The sequence below is a fragment of the Hippocampus comes genome, unplaced genomic scaffold (genome assembly GCF_001891065.2).
Source record: "Hippocampus comes isolate QL1 unplaced genomic scaffold, H_comes_QL1_v1.1 scaffold59, whole genome shotgun sequence".
NCBI classification, from domain to species: Eukaryota; Metazoa; Chordata; class Actinopteri; order Syngnathiformes; family Syngnathidae; genus Hippocampus; species Hippocampus comes.
In genome coordinates, this window is record NW_017805406.1 from 42,989 (window position 1) to 69,796 (window position 26,808).

A 26,808-nucleotide genomic window follows, 5' to 3' on the forward strand; every position below is an offset into this window, starting at 1 on the left:
TTTTGCAACAGTTGCGCGATTTTCTCCCTTATTTTATACTCTTACACTCCTTGCGTTATTATTGTATCATCATTATCTTTAATATTATGTTTTATGTAGAGTTTTAGGTATGGTCTTTTCCTCAGGAATCAGTCAGATGTTAGCATAAAGCTAGTCGGGCATTTTTTTCAGGGAATGTACGACCATTTTACCTTAAAATACCAATATATTTGTCATAAATTGTGCACATTATGAACATGTAACAGTTTGACTGAACTTACATGACTTGTTTGTTGAACTTTAGCTCAGCTACGCCGAGCAGCGTCCTCGTTTGCTGAATGTCATAACACCTGCTGCGTGTACAGCTCCTGAATGATGCGTTCTGGAGCAGCTCGGAAATGCGTGTGATGAAATGTTAAAAATGAATTTAAACTCCATCCGTCGATCCCTTTTCAACACCGTTTATCCTAAATTCTGCCGTGATTTAAAATGGCTGCTTTAAAAAACTTATAAACGGATTGAAAAAAACTTTTTATTTGGCATTTTCTTGCAAAAACATTTGAAAAAAAACGCAAGTGTCAAAGAATCACATAAACCGCACTTAATTTACACACTTCTTTTGTAGAGGGAAATAAAACACAAAATATGAACAATGTTTCCCCTGGTGTGCAGTTTTCTGGAACCCAGCAGAGCACGACATCATCGCATGTCAGTGGAAAGAAGTTATTAAAAAAAAAAAAAATTCACCAAAAAATAAAAGAGCTACCTGACATTCACAAAACGGGCCCAGCGGGGGCGTCAGTCTGCCTGCATCAAATTGAAATCTTCTCTTCAAAAGTACCGTCATGAAAGTACCACTTATGAACAAATGTAAGCACGCTTGTGAACAATTTTAAACACGCAAAATTGGTGGAACACAACACAAGTAAAATACATACAAACATATTCAGTGTATTCCGCAGAAATCTCAAAAACAAACAAAACCGGGCAAAACGGATCGCGAACCTCTTTGAAATCCGCCCGGCATCAGTCGCTGGCATATTTACAAACAGTATGAAGGGAAAAGGAGAAACGGGCTTGACAGCAGTGTGAAACGAGTGTGCGTGTGTGTATTTTGTGTGTGAATATCTTAAATAACAAAATATATATATAATATGTACACTTTGATGGTGAAGTGATGATGAAACAAAGGCCAAGCGATGGATGAACTTTTAGAAAATGAAAAACATTCACTCAAAAGATTGTGTGTGTGTGTGTGTGTGTGTGTGTGTGTGTGTGTGGAAATACTGAAGTGTATGATGGTGGGAATGTGTGATTAGAGTCCCTGCTGGTCTCAGATCAGCTCCTCCACTGCTGATTCTTGCACACCATCACTGGATGAACACACACAGTGACGTTAATCGAGTGTAAACGTTTTTAAACATTTTTTTAATTCTCATTAAATTACTATTATATTCTCATAAATGTGTCTCCGGTAACAGTCAGATATTTTTTCTCGCAATATTGCAACATTTGGCAATTTTTGTAACAGTTTCACTTCTGACTTTATACTGATAATACGAACAAGATTTTCCTCATCAAATTACAACTTTATTCTCCGCATGTCATATTCCATAACATTTTTAAAGTATCCATTTTCCTAAATCTTCATAGTTTTTATCTTTATCCCCACTAAATTAGAAATGTAGTGCCCTGACATTTCTACATTTTTTTTGTATTTAGTTGACAACTTCAATCTCCTAAAAATAAAATAAAAAGTTACCTGCTCGTTTGTGCCATTTTTGTCTCCATTGACTGCGTTGAGGAGCACCGCGTCCTCACTCTTGGCAATGCCGTTGTCCTTCATCTCCATCACGATGTCATCTTTGGCGGTCTTCTCTTTGGAGCTGACGGAGGGCAGGGGGGAGCATTTTACAAGCGCGCTGACGAGGGCCGGGACAGGCTTGCCTAAGACGTGAGCCACTCACATGTCCTGCTTCCCTGAGCGCCCACACGGGATCTTGCCCTTCTTGTGGAGGAAGTAAAGCACACTGCCCAGGATGCCGAGCAGCAGCAGACACAGGATGATGACCACAAAGATCACGCCACTGCCCTCTGCTAGAAAAATACACACACAAGAACCACACACATAATCACAATTTCGTCTCCCAACGGTAGCATTTGTTGGCAACAAAATGATATTTTTAACTTAGGATGGGCATTTCACTTTATCTCAGAGTGACTGAAATTGGAATTATTATTTTTTTCCTTCCTAAGAGCATTTTATTCTCTTTTCTCCTTTCTGCCACATTTGCTGAAAAACTGATCATTGATTAATTATCATGCCCATCCCTAGTTTTGACACAACTGCAAAAAAAAAAAAAAAAATCGAGCGGCAAAACAAACAGAACGGAAATACTGATTGTCGGAAAGTGCAGTAGATATATTAAAATTTCCTTTTTAATGTGGACCGTGGGTGTTGTGGGAGCATTTTCAAACTTGGAATGCTTTCTTTTTCCCGAATAAAACTATCCACGTCAGCAGTTTGTATACTTACTGAATTTATGAATAGTAATAGATGGACTAAAACCCACAGAGGTTGTGCTGTTTGTCTCTGCATTTAAAACAACCCAATGAGCCTAATCAAGTGGGAGTAAGGGTTTGGTTTCATGATCTCAATCAAATCTCTTCTTGGATTAGAATTAAGTACTGTCAGCAATTTCCACAGCAACTAAAATCGCTTTGGAAAAACAAATGTGACAGAATTTTTTTTTTTAGGTGATTTCATGCGCTGCAAAAGGTGCGAATCGACCGCATGCTGCTTCATAAGATCCCATAATTAGTGAGAATTTTCACTCAGTCATTCAAAGGGCTGTGAAGTTCTGTCTACGCAAAAGAGAATATTTAATCAGCCCGCGGGCCATCCGAAAGGCTCTGCTAGCGAAGCCGACGAGAGTCCCAGAAAGAGAGATCATCAATAAGGCATGGAGGAGGTCCTCAAAGCCTCTCGCTGTCAAATGAGGAGGAGGAGGAGGCGGAGGAGGACACAGACAGTGCTTTGGTGAGCGGACCATGAAATGAGTGAGCAAGTCAGCAGTACGACTATCTTACCAGGGGAGAAGTGAGTGCTGGAGCTGACCAGGGGAACTGTGAACAAGTAGAACAACACGCTTTATTTTACACGCTACTTCACACACTCGTCTCACGCTTCACTCACAATGTTGCGATTGTCCGCCGACAAAGGTCAAAATGGTCAAAGGAGTAAAAGAATGACTTTGGTGCCGAGCAACTCAGTTGAAGTGAATTGAGGAGCTTCATTTGGACAAAAGTTTGTGCTTTTGTCGCCATCTCGTGGCACCTTGGTGGCAAGGAACTATGTGGAGGTGAGTCGAGGAGTTTTCATTTAAGGACAATCACTGCTTTGCTGCCATCTTCTGGCAATCTACAGGTGATGATAAAAGTTACAAATAAACTTTTGTAGAATTAGGTTAAATTTTGGAGATTCAACTGTGTTTAAAGGGGCCATATAATGAAAAATGTACTTTTGATATATATATATATATATATATATATATATGTGTGTGTGTGTGTGTGTGTGTGTGTGTGTGTGTGTGTGTGTGCGTGTGTGTGTGTGTGTGTGTGTGTGTGTGTGTGTGTAATTTTTGGGGTGCCGGGGTGAACATGTTACAAAAATTTATGGCTTAATATGGATGCTTGGATGAGGTCTATGTTAGTCCATGCTTTGTTCTATCGGTAGTTGGTGATACAGAGTGAGACCTCGCTTACTGGCTTTGATGTTGAAAGCTCTGACGTCAATGCCAAAGTCGTTGGAGGTGTTGCAGATGGCGCTGATGTCCGAATCGACGGCGAAAGACACCACGCTGTGGGTCATGTGGTCGCCGGACTTGCTGAACACCTCGTGCCAATTCTGTGGAGAGAAAGCGCATGTCAGTCGAGCGAATGAGAGAAGCCGGGGCGGCAAAATGACTCATTGTAGTCATCGCACATCTGCCCCTCTGGAAAGCGGCGCCGAGTCACCTGGCAACCGTCGAAGATCCACGTGATTCTGGGTGCGGGGTGGCCACGTGCCTCGCAGCTCAGGTTGACCGTCTTGCCAACTGCCGCTTTCAGATGCACCTCCTGCTCCTCACCCACCAGCTGAGGACCACCTGTGTACACACACACAAATACGCAGACAGACGACCGCAATGATACACAAGTATGTGGCACGGGGTCGGTGTGACATGACTTTTTCAGAGGTGTGTTTGGGATGACTGACCGTGAACGACGATGTGGACGGAGCCGTTGGTGTGCAGGGTGGGCAGGGCGGGAACGGTCACCTCGCACACGTACTCGCCCGCCGTTTCGTAGGTGGCGTCCTGCAGGTGTAGCATGTTTCCTTCACCCACTACCTTGCTGTCCTGCACACACACGCACACGCACACACACACACACACACCCACACACACACACACACACACACACACACACACACACACACACTGTACCAAATCCAGGAAATTGCAATGGAGTGGGGTTTGCTGTATACTGATAAAACCAGTTCACCTTATTGCAAAATTGTCCACTCGTCATTATTGGACCTCCGGTATATAGCTGAGTCAATAAACGTCCCCAGGAACTACTTTGAAATATGATGTAGACTTACAAACCTTGTACCAGACCATCGATGTTTTCAGAGAAGACAGAGCGTTGCACGATGCAGTCAAACATTCCCCTTTTAACATGGCCTCAGATTCTTTGGGTACCACCACTGCAGGGTCCAGGTCTGAACACATCACACACAACAGGACAGAGGGACACACTGTCGGGTTAGATAAGGGCGGTCTTAAAGGTTTTCCATTGAAATCCTTCATTCTAATAATGTGATAACAACCGCCGCTGGATGTGGTCTGTGTGATTAATGCGAATGAGTTCTGAGTACACATTATGTTAATTTAGTCGCACAGCCTGGACACTTGTCTGTGTGTGTGTGTGTGTGTGTGTGTGTGTGTGTGTGTGTGTGTGTGCTGTTTTCTCACAGTGCACGTTGAGCTCCATCTCTCCTTTGACATCATCGTGGGAGGTGCCATCCGGCAGTCGGCAACGGTAGAGGCCGCGGTCTCTGCGTGACACCGCCTGCAGCATCAAGACGTTGCCGCGGCTGTCCAAGTCCTCATCCGCGCCGTCTTCCTGCCGCACAGATTTCGAACTGTCACACTCATACCAAGAGATGGATTTCACATTTTGTTGGCTAGCCTAAAGTTGACCAACATTTCAAAGATGCTGGCAGGTAAACTCAGTGGCCGGAGGAGTCATTAATCTCTTTCACAATAAGATTCTTGAGAAAAATGGATGGATTTACAGGCTATTGTGTCTTCTGGTATAAATTATTTTTCAGCAATGCATAGCATAACATTCCAATGCACTCTGTGTAGAAATTTGACCCCTGTAATTAACTTCTAAGGCTCCACTGTAATTAATGTGCACAGCTCGATAATGTTCTTCCTGTTTCTCACAGTTTCACACCGAAAGTCATGATGACCTAATTGCCAGAGCAAACACAATGGTTTTGTGTTTGACATGGGAACCGGCTCCATCCCCGATCCCTGTCAGCAGCGTCTTACAGCCCAGACTGACTCTGCAAGGTCAAATCAGACGAGGCCTCCGCAGACCTTTGCATGTTCACGTCTACGTGGGGGTCCGGCCAGCTCTGCATATCAAAAACATTCCCGGCGCGTCTTTTGCATGTCAGTCCTATCTCGGGGGACTTTTTTCGGCAGAGAGAAGGGCTTCTATTCTTACTCGCGCCCTGCTGAAGATGAAGGTCGGCGTGGGGTTGCCATCGCCCTGGCAACGCAGCTCCACAGTATCCCCCTCCTTGATCAATCCCGCAGGCGACTCCCTCCACAGCTCCACCATGGTGACTGGGTCTGTGCGGGCGCGCGCACACACACACACACACACACACACACACACACACACACACACACACACACACACGCGCACACACACACACACACACACACACACACACACACACACACACACACACACACACGCACATACACGCGCACACACGCATGGAGACGTGCGCACATACACACACCCAGTCAAGTTAAACAGTCTGATTCAGCATGCTTGTAAAGTCCCATTAACAAGATCATTTCCATGAGGCTGCCAGCACCGACTGTGTTTGGCTCCGACCGCAACTGTGTCACTGTTCCAAAAACAATGGACCAACACAAAGCCAATATGGCTCTTCAAATATGTGGTACAGAACACTTGGCAACAACCTGACGGCAGAAAACTGTTGAGATGGAACTTTGAATGACAGGCTACTTTTGGCGGGGTATCTGAAGCTCGCCTCCGACTCAAATTTTAGCTGGCATGATACAATTGACCAAGTCCTGGCTTGTAAACTGAAAAACTCGTCAGCTGGGGCGCGTGTCAGTCAAGTATCAACTGTATTGACAGTGTGTTCATCGCACAGCCTCCGTGGCATACAACTTACAGTGAACGGTGATGCCGACGCTGATGGACTCGACGGTCCTGATGGCGCCAGGCACGTAGAAGCTGACCTCGCAGGAAAAGTTAGCATCCTTGTCCTCCTTGAGCACCTTGTACTCCAGCGTGCTGTGTGCCGAATACAAGCCGCTTGACTCCACCGTTTCACCGGTCCACACTTTCACACCTGCGGGAGCACAGTCACAATTTCCCCTTTTGAATTAAAAAAAATAAATAAATAAAAATAAAAAAAAAACTTTAAGGACTAAAGTTGCATAGCATGCTTACATCGAGTTTTATACATCAAACAAATCAAACAGTGCTAACTGAGCGAGCCTACTTGTGCCATGTGACGTAGTCATACGCTGCCGGGTCAACAAGATCATAACCCGGGTAGACCAAATACTTGCCATATTATGACAGTTCAAACTCAGAGATTAGGTGCGACAAATTCCAAATTGCAGACATCAGGAGTGTTCCAACGTTGGCTTCCTAACTTACGTCCCGCTGAAGGCACCAGTGGAATGTTGTTCCTGTACCAGGTGATGTTGAATTGGGGAAAACCGTTCCGGGCCTGACATGCGGCCACCTTAAAGCAGAGTCACGGTGACAAGCATGTAAAGATATACTGAGTATCAAGGTGGCTAGCCCCGTGAAGCTGGCGGGGTTCATGCTGGCCTGACTCACCGTAGAGGGCATCTCATTGGTCACAGATATTCCTGCTTGGACAGCCTTGATGATCGGAGCTTCCGGAGGAGCTGGAAAAAAATCCACTGAGCTATTTCACTGAGCTCGCGGCAAATATCAGCTGTTCTCAACATAATGGCTTGTCACTGTGCTTCCTCACCAAACACGCTGAGGTAAGTCTTCCTCTCCATGGTGCCATCGGACAGGCCGTTCACCGAGCAGATGAAGTTCCGCTGATCAGACAGCTGCACTTTCTTGATGGTGAGCTTAGTTCCGTGCTGGTCTGTAGTCATCTGGATACGACCAGTGTACTCCGTGTCCCCATCCACGACTTGGTGTTGGTCATCGCCGTAGTAGATGCGAGCCCGTGCTCTGGTGACTGCGTTCTTCTGCAGACGAAGTTTCGATACGTCACAGCGTATTGCAACAATATGGAAAACAGCAAAAACCATGGTGAATTGAACACATCGGTCAGATACACACACTAAAAAAAAAAAAATAAAAAAAAAATCAGTCACCATGGAGGAAAATAAGGCTGTATTAACTTCACATCTGGATGGTGAAACACTTTACCCAAGAAAAGCCTGATGGCAAGCAGAAAACTGAGCACAACAACAGCAAAGTGGTGACGGTGGAGAATAATACCGCACTGTCCAGAGCTAAACGGTGTAGTGTTGTCAATTCAAATCTGTGTATCCTTAAACATTATAGTGACACAACAATGATCGATAAGGGACTAAACATCGGACCATAATTAACTTTGTGTGTGTGTGTGTGTGTGTGTGTGTGTTGAGTTACCTTGAGATTGTTCCAAAAGAACCAGTCTCAAAAAAGACATTGTTTATTTTAACCGAACCACATCATTTTGCCGCATAAATGTCAGCTAGCTTAATGCTAACACAAAACGTAAAACGTCATCGGACGGGTTAATGAAACTAACTAGCATTGATGTTACGGTAGTCCATAAACATTTAAGCCACTGATATTTAAAAACATACAGTAGCAACACATATGGACAGTTAATGAAGTAATAAATAAAGTATAAAATACTTGACCAATGAGCGCCTAGCAATGGTTTATGTAGCCTGTATCAGCTCAATGCTTACAGCCTTGGCCAATGGCCTCAAATAATGAAAAGTAGGCAATGGGTGGGAAGACATATGTCCAGTCTAGTTTGGAGTTGCTCATTATATTCAGGGCACACTCTTGAGTGAAAGTGAATAGATGAGCGTAATCCTTCTTGCACAGTTGGACAGTCCCACATAGACGAGAGCTTGTGTTGTTCCAGGCACCACTCACCACCACAAACCACTGGATCATGACAAATTTGGGAACGCCGTCGACTTCGTAGAACTTGTACTGGCAAGGGATCTCGACCGAGTCACCCAGGTACACCTCGATGTTCTTGTGCATCGTCACCTCCACATCGGCCCACGCTGAAACACACACCAAAGTACAGTGATCACATTCAGTCGTTGAATTGCTAATTTGTACGCTAACCCTAAAGCAAGCCTTCGCGCCAATTTTTGGCACGAGACAGACAAGAACAGAAGCGGAACAAAGAAAGGGCTTCTTGTCCACATGGTGTACTTTTTTTCCCCGTCTCATTTCCTTCCGCCTGGCTGACTGACACATCTTGGCCACAAAAGCAGTTTCCCGGACATCATCGTGGGGAATTTAGGCGAAAGAGGCGAGTCGCCAGGCTGACACCGGACTGTTGAATCCCAGAGCCAAGTTGTTCTCCAGCCGTGTTGGACTTGGCTGCTTTTATTTCACACACAGTGAAAAAGAAAACATTTTGGCCCCATATTCTATTGAATCTGGCTCACAGGAGTTATGCGGGATGGTGGAGGACACTCTTGTGCTCCTCTTACACCGTCAGATCTTACGCTTTTATTTCCATTGATCATTTCCCTCAAAGCGCCTGGATTGTTTGGTTTTGTTTTTTGAATCTGCTACGTTACATTACTGGTTATTCTTACATTGTTATTTTTTCATTGTATGAGCCTCAAACAAACTCTTAATATTCGGAAAATGTTAATACTGTGCAGAGAAAATGTGACGGCCACGAACAAGAGCTGGACCTTGGTGTCCTCCGTGTTTTCAGCCTTTGCTAAACCAGACCAAGCATGAAAGGAGCTTTGAGACGCCCGTCCCCACCCAGTCGCCCCCATTCAGCAGACTGCGCCCCCATCAGCAGTTCGTTTTTCCCTGCCTGGCTCTGCCCCAATCCTAGTAACAACTCCCGTTTTACTCCCTTCCCCTCCCTTCCTCGGTCCGGCCAGTGCTCAGCCAACCATTTCTCAGACGACGGGTGAGCCATTGTTCCCCCACCTGGGTGAACCGCATCCCTTCGCTCTCTCTCTCTCTCTCTCTCTCTCTCTCTCTCTCTCCCACACACACACACGCATACAAACTGCAGCACAAGAGGTGAACATCAGTTCATGCTGCGCTGAAGTTGTTGTTTCGTTAGACAAAAAAAATGACAAGGCGCCTTTGAGGAACAGATTACGCATGCCGCGGGGCAAAATATGTCACAGAAGTCAGTGTAAAAAATGTTGTTGCTCTTTGGGGCCGCGTCGCTTAAACTTTTTGGCTAATCCGATTAGCGCCAGGGGGTTGCCGGGGATTTGGCTTCCAGAGCCAACCCGGCCGGGTCTGGTTCTTATCTATTCCTGTTGTGCCTTTATGGTGGCACGGACTACAGCACAAATACACATGAGCCATGATCTGTGGACCCTGACAACCAAAAGTCCCGCCAGTGTGTGAGTGTGTGTGTGTGTGTGTGGGGGGGCATTCTTTATATGCCTTGTCTGAGGCCAAGCTGATTCATTTAAAAAAAAGAAAAAAAAAAAGAGAAAAAGAACTCACGATTATTTGAGTGCGCTGACAGGATCGGGCCTGCAGTCTGACCGCTTATCAGCGCACAAGATAACCCACGCCACCAAACGCACAATGCAGCCTTTCACAGCAGACATTGAAGGGAACCACAGGTGAAAAGTCCAACATTAAGAACTCTCGAGCAAAATCGGTAACTGTTGATTATTTGCGCTACTGCAAAACTTCCGCATACATTTGTCAATGTATATCCATGCGCATGGAGTGACGACTATTTTCGACAAAACACAAACTTCCAAATTATGTTGTTGCTGCGTAATGCTTGAAACTAACTCAAGCAAAAAAAGAGCGACAAATGAATACAAGGACGTGACCATCTCTTTTTTCGGTTCTTCTACAGTGCTAAATAATGTGCGGCTTGCACAATCAGGCTGCAAAACAAATGAGATAGAAATAACAGACTTTGGTGAGAGCTACTTAAAGGGAACGTCCGTACGCACACGGTGGCTCATTCACGCAGACAATTCCCCGGGATGCTAAACAGAATGGTCACCATTATTGGCTTCCTGGTTTGATTAAGGCTGTCAGCTTAGGCCTGTGGTCGATCTGCACCCCTGCCGCTGATAAGAGGCCCAAGTCACCTCAGACACAAGCTCCTTCTAATCCTTCACGTGGCTGGCGAGCCATGAAATGAGCCAAGACACTTGTGAGATAATAAACATTTCCCGTAATAACGGTTCTCCGAGCTCCAGTATCCGCAGAGTGCCGCTGCGTCACGTCTCTGTCGCGTTCTAAGTTTAGCATCTTCTTAAAACCTTCCTCTTGTCTTTCCGACAAGAAGGCAACCAGGCAAAAGTGGAGTCAGTGCGGAGTCACAAGACGGAAAGATTACAGAATTTAGGAGCAGAGGAAAAAAAAAACAACAAAACAAAAAATATCTCTCAACTGAGGTTCATGTGATGTCATGCTCTGTATTAATTAAAGAACACTTCAGTTGATTCATATTCAAACATGTGCTATATTCTCGCTTCAATTGCAATTTATTCACACTTTTCAGGAGATCCTCTTACTTGGGAGCCCGACTTGTGCGTCAGAGTGTCGCTGAGTAAATGTATCCAGAGAGGCTCTCTCAGATGGTGCAAAGAGCTAGCATAAAAGTGCGCCTGAGAAGCAGGAGGAGTTCTTTATGCACGGGGCTGGTGTGCTGTTGAACACCTGGTGGACAAAGTGCACTATCTGACATCAAAGAAAGAACACACACACACACACACACACACACACACACACACACACACACACACACACACACACACACACGGAGGAGAGAGACGAGGGGTCCTTGTCATAGCGAGGGGGTACGGGCTTTCAGGAGCACAATGTGGCACAAATCTCCTCGCAGTCTGTTCTCGTGGTGACAGTCTGCAGCCGTGAGCAAGTTCACTTTTCTTTATTCTTTGGCAGAAGAAAGATAAGGAAGTGCGAGAAATCTCCTCAAAGGAAGCTCTTTATGCAATCATCTTCTCTTTCATGCAGCACCGCACAGCTGCCGGTCACAACCCTACAAACTGCTGATTGATGTTCAAGGGGTGGGAGGGGAGACGCCCTTCAGGTGTGGACCACTCAGATTTGCATGTCGTCGCCATCCAGTGAAAAAAGGTTTTCAAAAAAAAAAAACGAGAAATGGAACAAACACTAAAAAGTGGTTTCTTTCATTCATCCTTTTTATCGGGCCAGGACATTAGCTGACAACCATTCAGTGGTGCATCGTGACAGTGACGGTTATGCTGGATTTTGCTGCCTCAAATTTATTTGGCGACTTTTACTGTTCACTTTTCGATGACAATGATTCTCTAAATTATCCATCCATTAGCCGAGCCGCTCATCCTCACGAGAGATGCGGTCGTGCTGGAGCCGATCCCAACTCAATGATTTTCAAAGTGTGCTTCATGTGCCACTGGGGGTATGTGGGCTCCCTCTAGTGGTATGCAAAAGAATCACCAAAAAGTGTGATTCTTAATGTTAAAAGTGTGCATATTACAGTGGCTCAGTTTTATTGTTTTCGATCCACTGCAGTAGATTTAATTTGAAATTATATTTGTTAAAAATGTAATGTAGTTGGATGCTCACTTTTCTTCTTCTAAATTCCATGCAAGCACTTATTTCTTGGCATACCAATACCCAAAACATCGGTGTAAATACGGACCAAAATCCCCGTGGCCCTTCCACCTCAGACTAAAAGTCCGCCGACGTTCGCTGGCTTTTGAGGAATTGTAAATTATTCCTGCTAGCTGGCAAACTTCTCAGGCAACTCCATAAATTTTTGAACATCGCACCCGGTGGGCGAGACTTCATTAAAGGGAGAAACATGGATGTTTTATTCATGCTTGTATCTGATGTGTTGCCATCAATGGACCCGCCTCCACCGCGCCAGGGTTCGGGCATGCAGTTGGCTCTGCAGATGCAGGTTGGCTAATTAAAGGTCAACAGGCGCAACACAGTCTAACTACAAGGGTGGGTGGGGTGGGGGTGGAGGGGTCATGTGGGGTCTTTTGGCAATTGATACACCGAAAACAAGTGGGCAAGCCTGCAGTCAAACTCGCTCATCAGCACTCACTTAGCGGTACAAAAAAAATATTTGGACCCTCATGGCTTAAACACGGAAATGCGGAGTTAGCATGTTACTACTCCGAGTCCAACCCTTCACCCTTGAGGAATGCTTTGTGACAATCAGCTGTTTTTTTTTTTTTTTTTTTTTAATCACGGTGCCAACAGAATGACGAAAGAACCAACAAATGTGTCAAGCTGAAGAAAATGCGGCGGTTTCTACACTATTTGATAAAGGGAGTGAAAGACGGGGCATGAAGCTATGAGGCTCAGGCTGTTATTGCAACCTTATCGCAGGGCTCTTTTGCAATCAAAGCTGTGACGACAGCACGTTGACTTTTTCCAACAAAGGCCTTCTTATGCGGGCAGGCCCCTATGGTCGTCGTCACAACACTGAATATCCTTGCAACATACGTTTCGAGTCATTCCGCCTTCGCCCTCGGCCATCCGGAGGGTCGCCTCCACTGGAGCAATCCAAATGAATTATTAAAGGTGAATAGAATTTTAGGCTGTTTGTCATCAGACCAGAGGCTGGAAATAAAAGACACGAGGATCATTTTAACGCTGGTCCATGTAGCATTCCGACTGGAGTCCCTGTCAAGTGTGAATAAATGTCTTTGAAATCGGGCTGTCGCGAACAAATCTTTTTAATCGATTACTCCATCAATTACTTGTGTAATTTAAAGCCACATCAAACCTCGGGGATCGTTTTTCTTTCTTAATTTCCTCACTGTCAGGTAAGTCCCTGATTGAATGCGTGAGTTTGCAACAGAATGTCTGTGGCGTAAACACGCGACAGCCAATTATAATTATAGTTTCAAGACGGAAATTTTGGTCTCGATCAATTTTTGTGAGTGACTTAGCCGACTTCGCCAACTCCCTCGCCAGCCTTACATCTACATTTGACGCACCGAATTTTTATTCGTGTTTTACACATGTTCAAACAAAGCACACCGAGGGGAGAAAATAAACCAGAATTTGATTAAAACGGCCCAAGCTCCACAAAAAAAAAAAGGGACTCGGGCAGTGCTGTATAAAAACAAACCATCCCAATTAAGAAAACAAACTGAATATTTTCAATGGGGAATTAACATGTCATTTAATTATGAGCTGTACTCATTAGAGACAACCATCTGTTTCCATTGTGTCCATTGCCCGAGCATGATGCTGCGCCTGTTTGTGTCTGGATATTAGCATTGATGCCGCTCCTGTCCCGAGCAACAAATGCCTGCTCCTGTACTCCCACTCCTTTTATCCCGTCGACCAGACGTGAGGGAAGCTGTCGGCCGAGCGCGCCACACCTAATTCATTGGGATCAAAATGGCAAAACCCCACTGCAGTATCCCGCTGAGAACCTTAATGCTCTCAAAGAGAATAGCAGAGCGATCAGGTGCACTGCTGTGATAATGAGGGAGCGAGGCTACTCCCGACGCCCAGGCCAGCGCCCCTGAAGACCCCTCAGACACATACATGATTCAACAGCACAATTGCCATCAGAGGACACAAGTGTGAGGGCCGCGCCGCGGTAGCTAACAAGGTCTGAAAACCTTCTGACAACTCTCCATAATTTTCTTTGACAAGTTAAATGAAAATGATCTGGGATGAGTGGGAAGATCCCTAAAAGAAACTGAAACTGCGCATTCAAACAGGCCAGGTGAAGGGTTGGATAAGTACGTCGATGATAACATCAGACTTAGAAAAAAAAAAAAATCTAAGACGGAAAGATGTTTGGAACTGATTGGCCTTTTGACTGCGCTGTTTTGTCTAGTTGGCCGGTAAATCATTCCTTCTGTGAGATTTGAAGACAAGTGCAAGCTGGACAGGCAGCGAGTGGGGGGGCAGGGACGCCCGCGGAGTAGGGCGGGGACGGGATGAAAACAAAGCACATGGTGGGCTTGTCGCGAGTGGAGGATTGCAGATGTTCCAAAACATTGCAAAGCCATTTAAAAGACTTTGAGACAGAGGGATTTTTACAACTCTGGAAACTGGTGGCAATTGCGCTTTACTCCCGCTTGTCCCGCAGACAAAAAGCAGCAAAAACACTGTTCCTTGACAACAATTTCCAACAGAGAACTTCCTTGAACAAATTCATTTATGGGTTGACTACCGAGTGTTTTTGGTTTTTTGGTTTTACATGTCTTCCCAATAAGCTGGCTTGTTGGGTAAACACAGCCAGCGGGGGGCCCCTGCTGAAAATCACGTTGCCTTACTCATCACCTGCGGATCTAAAAACGACAAGTATTGACACAACAAACTCGCCATTTCGTTTTCCTTAAAACACAGTGGCAGCGAGTTCGACTCCAGGGGGGATTACTTTGAAGGAGTAAACGTTGCAATTTGTAAGCTTTTATATGAAACTTATCTTTAGATCTTTGTGGAGATATCCTCATACGATACCCCCTTTTCTCGGGACTGGCCTGAGACAAAAATCCACAACTTGTTTAATATTCTGGCCGCGGGCTGTGTGCCAAGACCTTGAGCCCGGGCGTGTGGTTATGACTGGTTTCCCAGTAGTCTGGTGGCACTGTGTCCCGCTGGGCCGCAGATGATGGAGGGCGGTGCGGTACACTTTAACGCAGGGCAGCTGGGAACAATGGGAACGTTGCCCCCTATTCCCATTGAGAGTGTTTGTGAGGAGGAGGGTGACAGGAGGGTGGAGGGGGTCGGAAGGGGAGCTCCAACAACACCTGTGGGCAGCCCATTTGTCAAGTGATTTGTGGGAAGGAGTGCAAGGAACAGCGGGAAGAGCGGAAGGAGTGCTGGTGATGCTTGCAGGGAGCTGGGGGAGGGGGGTAAACTTAGTAGAGCATTATCACGGGACCACCCACATATTTCTCATTCACACACGCATACACACCTGTGAAACAAAAACAAAAAAATTTGAACAAGATAAAACAATAAAGTTTCACAGAATGACTTATTTCTCATTCACACACCTGTGAAACAAAAACAAAAAAAATTGAACAAGATAAAACAATAAAGTTTCACAGAATGAGAGGGAAGGTTGTCATAGAAACTAATTATGCCTCAGCCCTGACTGCGGTTTCCCCCCCCCAAAATATTGAACAATTGAAGATCACAACACCTTTGCCCCAAAAGGGAGACGAGCTTTTGAGTACCGCTGATTCTGATGTGATTTGAACACTCAACCTTCTGATCTGCAGTCAGACGCGCTACCGTTGCGCCACAGAGTCGTACGTGCAATCCTCACAGCATTGCGGGAAAGACGAGCTAGAAACCGTTGTAGGGTGACACCTAAAAGCTAAAACTATGGAGAGAAAATCCCCTACTCTTTGATGAGATCTTTTAACAGCGTCCAATAAGAGGGTCGAGGGAGCAGGGGAGGGAGGATTTGACGTGTTACCGTCGCTTTATCCTCTCCGCCTTTTTGAAATGTCAAGTTCAAAGATGCAGAGCGGGCGCCTTGATCTATCAGCTAAGACGACCTCGGGAATCAACTTGCCGACTCCAGAGTATCTCGCGACGGACTCGGTTTCGTGACGAGACCGCGCACACGGAGCGTTATTAAGTCTGATGATATTAACGGAAATAAACAGCCTTTTGATGTCTGTTCCTCGTGCTCCTGTCGGGCCTGCTTAAGTCAATTACATCCGCGCTCTCGCTTTAATGAAAGGACGGCTGATCTTATTCAATTACAACGCTTTCTCAAGCTATCCTATCTGATGCAACAGTGTTTCCGGGACAAGTTTGGAGTTTTCACGAGACAGCAAATGAGTATTGGATTGTCTTTGGTAAAGATGACCGTTGTTATTTTATTTTTTTGACTTGGACTGGCATTTCCTAATGTTCCGACATAAATCATTGCTTAGTCGTCAACGGTTTTTAAATGAAAGTGTATCAAACATTATTACTGCCGCCCCCCCATTTGAAACGGACAAAGCCAACTGGGATCAACTACTTAAGTTGTGAAGATTCTCGGAAACCGTCAAATGGATGCAAAGCTAGCTAGTGGAGCTAGCGCATCAGGATCTGCCGGAATGCTAACATAGATTTAACATAAGGTTAAAGCATATTCAAGACTGCGCTGGGAGACTTAAAAACACGTGTAAACACTGTTTGCTGTTGTTTATTTTATTTTCTTTTTTTTTGATAGTAACAAGCTAGAGAAAAAAAAGAGTTTGATGAAGTCTACAGAATGACTAATTAGCAGCTTAGCGATGATCTACTGAACAGCGAGGAAGTGAAGCTGACCAGAAAATGAGTAAAGTTAACTCCTTGTCTATTTGAGTCAACTCTGTGAAGTTTTCTGAGGTGAAGCTATTTGAAAGGAACCTGCCAGCGGCGACGACAGCATGACCGGTTCATATTAAAGGGCAAGTCCACCAATTTTACACACGGGTCGCCATTCTCTCACCATGTAGAATCCTTTTCATTTCTCGGAATCACTTTCATTTACAGCCGTTGGACAAGCGTAGAATAGCTGAATAAATTTCCATCACGGCCTGGAAGTTGGAAACTTCACAGGAGCCACTTTGACCAGTCAGGGAGTAAATGATCCTGATTAATGTTGTAACTGATATTTTAAATCCGGCTCTATTTTGACAACTTAACTAAGATTATTTACAGCCAACACCATTTGGCCTTTTGCCGACTGCAAAGCTATCTACAATAATATGACACTAATGACGCTCTGGGTCTTTAACAAGCAACGCTGTCTTTAAGGATTTCAATCCGGTCCCTATCAGTGTTCCGGACCTCCGCTGGGCAGCAGATGCCAACCTGGCTGGAGGCCGAGGAAGCCCATGGTGTCATGAGTCCTCCAGCCCTTCAGGGGACCTTGCAGAGTCAGAGTCAGGCTTACTCACTGTCAGCATTTTTTCGCCTTTATTTGGCCACGCTTTCTCAAAATATTTCCGTACGTTTTTTAATCCAGTTGAATGTGTTATTCCATTTCAGCGCTGTACTGCAAGGTGTATGAAGGAAATGTCGACTGTTGACTCTGCAGCGCCCTCATTACTTCTTAAAAGTAGCTCTGGATGGGGTCTGTTTGATCAATATAAATGCATATGATGAGGACATATGCTGCAACTTAAACACTTGGGACGGACATGCTTTGTATTGGTTAAAGACAATCTACAAAGTACTTCATCAAGTCTGTGACGTCCGTCTTCTTTTCGAGACCCACTAATCACACACTCCAGCACACCTTAGACAGGCGAAGCTGATTTTAGTTTGGACTCTTCAATCGAGTGGGAGGGGGGGGAGAGAGACCCCCGAAGGTAGATTCCTAACACTAAACTTGAGCCGCGGAGGTGGATCACATTCCGGCTTTCATCAGGCATGTTTGCAAAAGACAGTGGCCGTGTCCGGCAGGCGCTAAATTACCCGCAAAGTCCTGTCGGCTGACAAAATCCTAATTGTGACTCACCAGTGAGTGTGGGATTCTTATCTGAGAACAAAGCCTGCTCTCCTGTTCCTTCTCAAGACGCCGAGACTGCCCCCAATTTGTTCATCTTTTCCCAGTAATGGAAATCAACCCATGACCGGTTATCAACTGCAGGGCAATGGTTTCGGTAACTGTCACGAAGGTCGAAATCGCCGCTCAAGAGACAATAATTACGATAGAAGGGATGGATGGAAGTTGCGCCCCATTGAAACCCAACTCAGTTTTACATGATTCTCTTCCCAATCGATGGTTAACAGAGCATCCAGGGCCGAGACAGGTGGTTAATTAAAAAGCGCTGGGAAAAAAAAAGCAAAATCAATCATCTGGATTCATTTAGTTTAGAGGTCCTCAACAGGTAGATTCAACAGGACCCGGATGCTCTTCTCGACAGATCCAGATAGAAATCAATTTAACCAATGCTTGTGATTTAACGAGCACATCTTTTTCTTTTAAAGTCAGGCGCAGCTCTTTGGCAGCTTTTCTCGTCATTCGTGTGGTAAAAATCTACTCTCCTGACATCTGGTACAAATTAAGTTTGAACTCCGCTCACAGCAATTTGGGTTTGAACTCCAAATATGTATGCCTTTAGTGGCGTTCGGATTCAGCATTTGCCGTCTGCGCCAGCTGGATATGGTGTATTTCAAACGACAATTCAAATACAAACACAGGACGAAATCGAAAATTTACAGTGAGCCCCATGTCAAAACGTCACTGGTTTCATCCCATCAATTGCGAATATTTACTGCTTTTCAGGGACCTCTGTCACGGCTGCGTTCAAGTCGTAAGATTACCGTGATTTAAGACCGTGACAAGGAACAGACAGTCTGCAGATATTGTAAATCAACAGTTGCTGATGAGATTCCGTTCCCATCTTGTTTTTTTTTTTTTGTTTTGTTTTTTTTCCCCCTCTCTTAGTTTAGTGCTCCAGAGAGACACTTAAAGAGATTAGCCCTCTGGGGAATCTGCCAAACAAATACCCTGAAACTGATAACCGAACCGAAGAGAGAGACAAAAAGAAATAGGCCTGCACAATGAATCAGCCGCGGGGGGAGAGTAACCCTTCAAAACATGATAGGTGACATAAATCTGACTGTGATAGTCGAGCCTACGGGGTAAAGCAAAACATTTTGAGACCCGCTACCATATGAACCTGTCCGCGATCTCCGAACAGAGAGAGTTTGCTTAGCAGTGAGACGACTTGATGGAAGAGCAACAAAAGCTCATTAAGAATGTAAACCAATAGATGGGCTGCGCCGTTTACAGTAATGATGGGATTAATCAGCGGGGGGTGAAAACAGTCAGCCGGCTATAACGTTATGTGGCATTCGTGGCATAGCGCAGCTCATTAGCACAATAGGAAAACACTTTGGTTAGCCTCGGGGTTGGCATGAATATGCATGCGCACATGTAGGATCGGCGCACGGCGATGTCTTTCTGACTTCAAAGTCGGCGTTCTAGCTCGCGTCATTTTTAATTTGACAACAGATGCTGACGACGGCGCGGTGACGGGCGGGCGACTGGCGCCGCGCCAGGCATCGCAAACTTCAGGAGAAACTTTTTTTTTGAGGTTACTAAGTCGCTAATTTATTGATTAGGTGAACACGAACTGAAAATGGATGCAAATCATGTTTATTATTTTGGCGACGTCACGCTAGCCTCGTGAAAACAGAAAACGCAAGCGTTCAAAACTTTTGGGATTTTTTTGGGGACGCGGGAAGAAAAGCATATATAGTTCAAATACTTTTAGTCTCGAACAATCTATCAATCATCCTATCGGTTGTTCGAGTCAGCAGATCGGAATAGATTTTGCATGATTAATTGTGCATGAGGTCCAGGTTTGTTGTTGTTTTTTTTTTTTGCACAACTACGAAATAAATTTTCGATGGCACCGTTGTAATATTGAAATTTTCTCCTTTTGTGAGTCAGTTGGAAGACCACGAGTGCTACCTGCAGAGGCTGTGTCCTTTCAAAAATAACAAATTATAGTTACTTATTTTTCACTGAATGGCTCTTCTGTGCTCTTTGCCCTGAACTGTCACAGTAAATGTTTGACTTCCTATTTTCTGACTTAAATCACCGGCACTCGATACATCCCGCTGCAACTCAATCCCAGTAAAGCTGAATAGTACATAAATATATTTTTACAAGCCGCTTCACAGTCCCCAGGTTCACGCTGGTCACTTTTCGCTGTTGGACACTTAACACAGGGAACAAAAGCGAGCGGACGACTCGGCATTCCTCTGAACAATGATGACGTCCGAGGGGATGCCTTGAGCAAATAAAATGGAGACGGTTCGGTGGCATCGGCTTTGTCCCGAGAAGAAACATGCCTCATATCCATTACAAGTGAGCCGACTTCAAGATATAAGCGCAACTCTGACATAATGCTACCGGGGGTCACGTTTCACACTTCTGGAGCCCTCAGGATTTAGGAGGGGGGAATGTGTTCTTTTCCAGCCAGCTGGAGCGACGGGAGTTCATCACGGCTTGTTTTACAGAAAGCTTCAACTCAGCACCAATCGACGTTGACGATTGGCTTTGTGCTGGCTGGCACCTGGTAAAACTTTCCTGCAGTATAATTTACTCTGCAAAGCCGATTTCAAAAAGAAGGGGCTCTCTTGTCACCTTGATTATTTAGTTCGAAGTGGCGGGCAACACAGAAGGGGAAGATCAAGGAGGTGCGTCGACGTGCTTTTTGTGTTCACCTGCTGGCTCACTAACAAACGAACCCAATCTGCAACTAAAGCACCTTGGCCACGACAATTTGCATTTGATGGGAGTAAAGCTACTGCTCAGTTAGGATCAGAAGCATCTCGAGGGAATTAACAGACTCTTTTCACGCTGGTCCAACCAACGCGTGGGTCAGCCGAGGGTATTTTTTGGCAGAGGGAACAATGGCAAGGCAATGACAAAATCTGGATGGTTAAGGGTTGGTATTTCTTTTATTCCAACCGACAGCTATCCTGCATTCATGAAGTTTATTCCAATTTATACCCTCATGCTTCTCTTTCTTCCATTTTTGCTTGATGTTGTCAAGCCTTCGGAGCTAAGTAAACATTCCCAGGCTCATCAACTGCACCCAGAAAGCCAAACAACCCCAGAAAAGAGCATGGCAAGAAGGAGGGAGGGGCATGAGAGAGGTGTGCGAAGACATGGAGGATTTGGCGAGTGGTGGTGAGGGGTAAGGGGGTCACGGATCAGAAAAGGCGGGAATGTCCCGCACTATTGTGGTGTCCAGTTTCCGTGCAACATGAGGAGTGTACCTCATGCGACAGTGGAGGCGTCAGATGTGCGCAGCTGCCGGTTAATCTCTGTTTGCTGGCTCAGGAAGAGAGGCGGGAGAGGCCTCTTAATGAAGGAGGGTGGTTTTTGGTTTTTTTGTTTTGTTTTTTGGGGGGGGTGTGGGGGGGTTGTCTGTCGGTCTGACACTGGAGGGACTTTATGCCAAGAATTGGATGGCAGCCCAAGAGAGTGGCATGTGTCCCACAGATGGGTCCTCCAAATATGAAGGGACGTCACGCGCAGATGGCCACTTTTGCCGATGACGAGTTGAGCGAGAACCGCTCGGGCCAAAGCTGCCTCATGCCGAAATGCGGCAAACGAGAGTCCTTTCAATCTTGAATCTTGCGTCTAGATCATGTTAAGACAACAAAGAAAGCAAAACTTAACTTGTCCCCTAATGGGCAAAGCCCATAAAGCGTGCGTGCGTGTCATATTTGTTTATATCACAGATTAAATAAACGAGTGTAATAATTGCTCCTCTTCCGAGAAGTGTTGTATTTCTATTTATAATCCAACTTTACAATCCAAATTTTAGTCTTTTTTTTTTCATTAAATACAACAGAACCTCTGAAGTTGAATCCCCATGTACCATTCTGACGTTCATAAGCAAGAATACATGATTACTGTTCATTAACAAATAAAAGTCTAAATTTATTGCTATGCACTTTGTTTATCAAAGCATAATTTAAGAGTGTCTCTTGTCTTTCCCGCCATTAAAAGTCAGTCTGGCATCCCGCCGCCATGGATGTAGTTATATCTGGGTCACTGTGCAACAGTTCTTGGTGTCTCCCTTGCTATCTTGTTTACGTTCCCTTTTGAGTTTCTTACAAGTGTTCTCTGATAATATGTTGCTGTTTTTTTGAGTGTAAAACGATGAGGCGCTAGCGTGTCATCTCGCCCGGACAGACTGTCTGTCAACACAACTAGTGAGTAAGTAGATCTTAAACTATAAACAAGCGTCACGGCGAATATTTGCCCGAGGCTCAATGCTCTGGCGTAAAATAAGGGAGCAGAGAAAAACCACACAAACCGCAATTCGCTTGACACTTCTGAGCAAACAATTCAAACTGTGCGAGCCGAGCAGCCAAATCCAGAAAAAGAGCTGATGTGTTTCCCCAGCGGCACTTTAAAAGAATAAGTAATGGTGTTCACATTGTACTTTTTTTTTTTAACTACTAAATGAAGGGAAAGTTTGCAACTGGCAAAAACATGAGTCGTCTCGTCGAAGGCAGAGTTTGTTATCTCAAACTCCCAAAACAGGTCTTATCTTCTCAAGGGCACGTCGTATGGATTTTACCACCGTTTCCAAATGCTGCGCTTAGAATAAAGGACTGCAAGCGGCAAGGAGGAACGTTCCGGGCGCTTCCGTGGCACCGAGGAGGTAGTCGATACGGGAGCGAAATTCCCTCCCGGAAGGCGTAGGATCAAACTACACAGGCAGCTGCTGCTGGATATGAAATCCCGCTCCGACATCAGCCCATCCACTGAGGAGAGCGCGCACACACACAGACACACACACACACACACACAAAAGGCCTTGAAAAAAAAGCCACAGAGTCTTAGGCTTTCGGGGTAGATGTCAGCTTTGGCTTTGATTGTCCAAAAACATAGAAAGATTCATTTGAGCCGGGCTTTTAAAATGGGTCACGGTTGTATGCGACGGTGAAGTTCTGGAAGCTATTTTACTGTCAAGAATTTTGCGTGCGAGTTTGGGAAAACTGCTTTGAAGCGAACCGCTACAAGATGGCGTTGAATGAGGATAAATACAACAAATACAACACATTTTAGTACGTCTCTTTTAAACATCAAATTTATCAACCTTCCTGCATGCCAACCATCACTTACACAAAGTGTTTTAGCGGCAACGCCATTTCTGCTTTGACAGTCAGTCCTCAACGCAATTGCTTCTCTCATCGGATTTCCGGAAATATCCATCGAAAAGTCCAATTAATTACACGTGTTGCGTTTGAGTGACGCACGAGAGGCTGCACTTAATTCAGTGGTATTACACCATTGTCTCCGCATCACGGCGGTGCACTCTCTTTAATGAAAACAATGAGGCGGTGCATTAGATTGCATGGCTGTCAGTCGCGGCTATCACTCAGGCTAACGGCACTAATCCCGGTGAACAACTGCGGCTAACAGCTGCACACTTCCTGCGTCGCCCACACGAGCGCGGCGGCGCTACCAAGGCATTCTCGGGCACTCGGCCGAGGATGCCGAGACGCACGGAAGGCACGGAGGCGGGGTCACGGAGAGATCAGCCAATATTTACATCGGGATGATTTACTCAGAGGAATAAAATAGTCAGCGATTTTTTTTCCTCCTGATTAAACTGATTTGATCAAAACAAAATATAATAAAAACTTAATTCAAGTAAGTGGCTATTTCCATCTATACTGGAAAGACATGCAGTTAAGCACGAGACCTCCACCAAAGCTGGAACGATTCTAAACGTCTGACTGTTATGATTTTAAAAATTAGAGGTACTGCAGGCCCTACTATTCAGCACGTGGTAATGTGGCATTCCAAAATTGGTGTACAACAATCTTTTAAAGTGCCATATTTCACAGTTTACTGCCCCACTTGGCCTGGACGCACCTGGACTGTGACGGCGAAACATAAAAAGAATGTATTTGGATCATCACCAAAAACAGGCTTCGGTTTATGACTGCATTGACCTATGGCGTTACGAACAATATGTCTTGAACTCGCTTGCACAGCAGCGCAAGACTACGTCTTCTTGTGGAACAGGAAGGCACACTCAATCGATCACCGTACGTGCTGTTTTTAATGCTGACGTAACGTTTTGAAAAAGTCAAGGTCATCAATAAGAACGGTAAAAAGGTAACATTCACACAACACATCATGTGACCATGTAACAGAAAGGTATTCAAAGAAGACTTTTCTTCACGAACAAACCAGCCAAGTAACCAGAATATCATTTAGAGAGCAAACCTCCACCAAGGTCAAACAGATAACAGAAAACAAAACTTACTTAGCATGCTACTTCCTGGTTCATGGAGGGCAACGTAGGGTAATAAACTAGTTAGTGCTGCGGCAAGTCAGTCGCCATACTGACCGTTTTTAATTTGATTTATTATATTCATGGCCCACGATTGTTTCTTTTGTCCAAATATTGACATTAATTATAACTTTACTACTGCATTAGCATAGCTTAGTGATAACATGATGGGCACAGTTCAACTTACAAATTTGGTTTGTGTTACCAACAACGGTCATTTTGCCTTGAACAACTGCCACTTGCTGTCGAGTGAAAATGACATCACAGTACCTCAGGGCTCAGCGAATGAACATCATGGATCACCTGGGTTTGGTCATGTGACGTTCACAGTCCGTGATGTCAAAAACAAGCCGCCACTGTACATTCAGTAAAGAACAAACCAAACAAAGCTTAAACGATCACGGCCCTTTCAAATTGGATTCGTGTTCAAAAGCATTCCCGTTGCAAGCATACACATCCGAACTTACTGAGCTTCTTGTGTATGCCACTACATGTTTTGGCTCATAAAAACGCTGTACTCTCAGACGCCATACGTTGAACAACTGCGGCGGCGTGCAGCTGTCTCCCATATTTTAACTTGAAGGATCTCGCTGAGCTCAGAGGCAGCCCATGAAGCATGATTGAAGTACAGAGCTTCTTCATGGTACGGCGCAAGTGCGCCGGCTTTTTTACGGCCACTGTGTTTTGTAAATGTCACCGTGAAAGCTACGCTGCTGATTTAATGAACAAAAACCATGCTCGTCAGACAACATGGCCATCATGCTGATGAACACCGGTCTGAGGAATCAATACAGGTCAGCATTGAGCTACTTTACCTGAATTGTCATATGTGCCATGGTTTTACTTCCATGCAGAAAAAAAAAATGCTCCTGTGGCCAGAAATTGTATTTAGGTAAGTGCTCCCCAAGACCCATTAGTGTGACGTCTCCACTTTTGACAAGAACCTCGTTCAGCGGCTTCTCCATCAGCAACCGTGGAGCTAATCCCAAAACAGACGGCTTTAGTCCGTCTCCGAAGGAGGTAGAAGGGAAGACGAGGATTAGGTTGTGGTAAACCTAATTAAGACAAGGCTGATAGAGTCAAAAACAGGGATTTAAGGAGGAGAAATAAGGATAAGGTGAGTGTTGCCCCATTGCAAGGGGACCTCCAGTATCGCGTCTATTTGTTTGTGTTCAGGAAAAGCCGGCTTCAGTTACAAGACGTCTGTTTTTAACGGACATTTACTTTAAATTCTGCGGCTCACAGGTCAGGGAGGAAAAGTCATCACATGTCGTCATATGATAGGAATAACACATTGCAAAGTGGAAGCACTAAGGTACAAAACAACAAGCTCTGGAACGATGCTCCATCTTTCGATTTGCTCATATTTTTAATCACATAGAAAAGAACACAAATGTAATTCATCTGTTCCCAAGTCAGACTGCTACCACTAGTGAATCAGACATATATGTTCAGATAAGTCGGTGATTCTCAAGGTGTGGTACGTGAAAGAACTGTACTGTTCCGTTGTATTTAACTTTTTGCATTAAAGTTTGGAGAACCGTTTCTTTTTACACTTTTATTTAAGAACTAAGATGCTCACAAGAAATGCCAAAAATCCTGAGATTTCATAAAGATAAGCTTTTGTGAGGTGCGTTTGCAATCGGATTCCAACATTGTTTCCGTTTAATGGCATTCTCTCTGCTGTATTTGCTTCATGACAACAACACAGCAGAGATTTCCGTCCACCCCCCCACCCCCTGTATCCGATGGATAATAGCCATTAATCGCCGTTAATAGCATTACTGAATAAATGCACTTGAACCCACATTTAATGAGATGTAACCGCTGATCGCAAGCAAAAAAGCCAGACATGAGTCAAAGTCTTTAGTGAGTCCAGGGGAATATGTTGGCAGTTTGCTGTTCAGTATGTGCCAAACCTCCATCATCAACAACCAAAATACTGCACCAGTGAGGCTCTAATGAGACAAGGGAATGCTACTTTAATTCAAATTACACATCCCAAATGTTAAATGTCTTACAAGGTGGCTAGTTTGGATTAACTACCGTATTGGCCGAATATAAGACGGCCCTGATTATAAAACGACCCCCTCTTTTTCAAGACTCAAGTTTGAAAAAAATACTTTTTGAACACTAAATTAGTTTTTATACAGAAAATAATTACAGTACATCTGAAACAAATGATTATAACAATATATTTGAGAGAAAAAGCATGTAATTTTGCCTCATTCAAATCTAAAGTGCAATTTCATACATGGCAATGGCGAGTGATGAAAAAAGCGGAAGGGGCGTGGCCTGGACGGGGGCGTGGCCTGGACAGGGGCGTGGTTACTTACAAAAGTGGCACTAAACATGCTGAAGATGAAGTGTATTAAATTTACACAGTTTGAAAATTGAACAGAAAAAAATCCCAAGATCGCCACTATTCTTTCAAGTGAAAATTTGTGCAATTTTGCCTATGCATTCCTGGTGAGCACCAATATGTAACTCCAAATTTGCTGCT

The 26,808-nt window shown here is 44.7% G+C and overlaps 1 protein-coding gene and 1 non-coding gene across 4 annotated transcripts in view; both read right to left on the bottom strand.

Moving 5' to 3' along the window:
* Window positions 1-497: 497 nt before the first annotated feature.
* The window catches only part of mcama (melanoma cell adhesion molecule a), a 27,910-nt gene continuing 1,599 nt past the window's right edge, over window positions 498-26,808 (bottom strand). The window contains exons 2-16 of one of the 3 annotated variants that reach the window (XM_019873415.1): window positions 8,452-8,585; window positions 7,310-7,538; window positions 7,150-7,220; window positions 6,964-7,051; window positions 6,470-6,649; window positions 5,761-5,888; window positions 4,998-5,148; window positions 4,629-4,744; window positions 4,238-4,379; window positions 3,997-4,127; window positions 3,745-3,886; window positions 3,070-3,105; window positions 1,947-2,076; window positions 1,742-1,865; window positions 498-1,352 (exon numbers count right to left, since the gene is read on the bottom strand). In XM_019873415.1, coding sequence (XP_019728974.1) covers window positions 1,350-1,352; window positions 1,742-1,865; window positions 1,947-2,076; window positions 3,070-3,105; window positions 3,745-3,886; window positions 3,997-4,127; window positions 4,238-4,379; window positions 4,629-4,744; window positions 4,998-5,148; window positions 5,761-5,888; window positions 6,470-6,649; window positions 6,964-7,051; window positions 7,150-7,220; window positions 7,310-7,538; window positions 8,452-8,585 — 1,805 coding nt within the window. In that variant the 3' untranslated portion in view covers window positions 498-1,349. Of the gene's footprint in view, window positions 1,353-1,741; window positions 1,866-1,946; window positions 2,077-3,069; window positions 3,106-3,744; window positions 3,887-3,996; window positions 4,128-4,237; window positions 4,380-4,628; window positions 4,745-4,997; window positions 5,149-5,760; window positions 5,889-6,469; window positions 6,650-6,963; window positions 7,052-7,149; window positions 7,221-7,309; window positions 7,539-8,448; window positions 8,586-26,808 lie in introns of all 3 variants that reach the window. The other 2 variants (XM_019873416.1, XM_019873414.1) reach the window with 2 other exon arrangements.
* trnac-gca (transfer RNA cysteine (anticodon GCA)) lies at window positions 15,714-15,785 on the bottom strand. The gene has a single exon. It is a non-coding gene; the product is annotated as a tRNA-Cys (tRNA).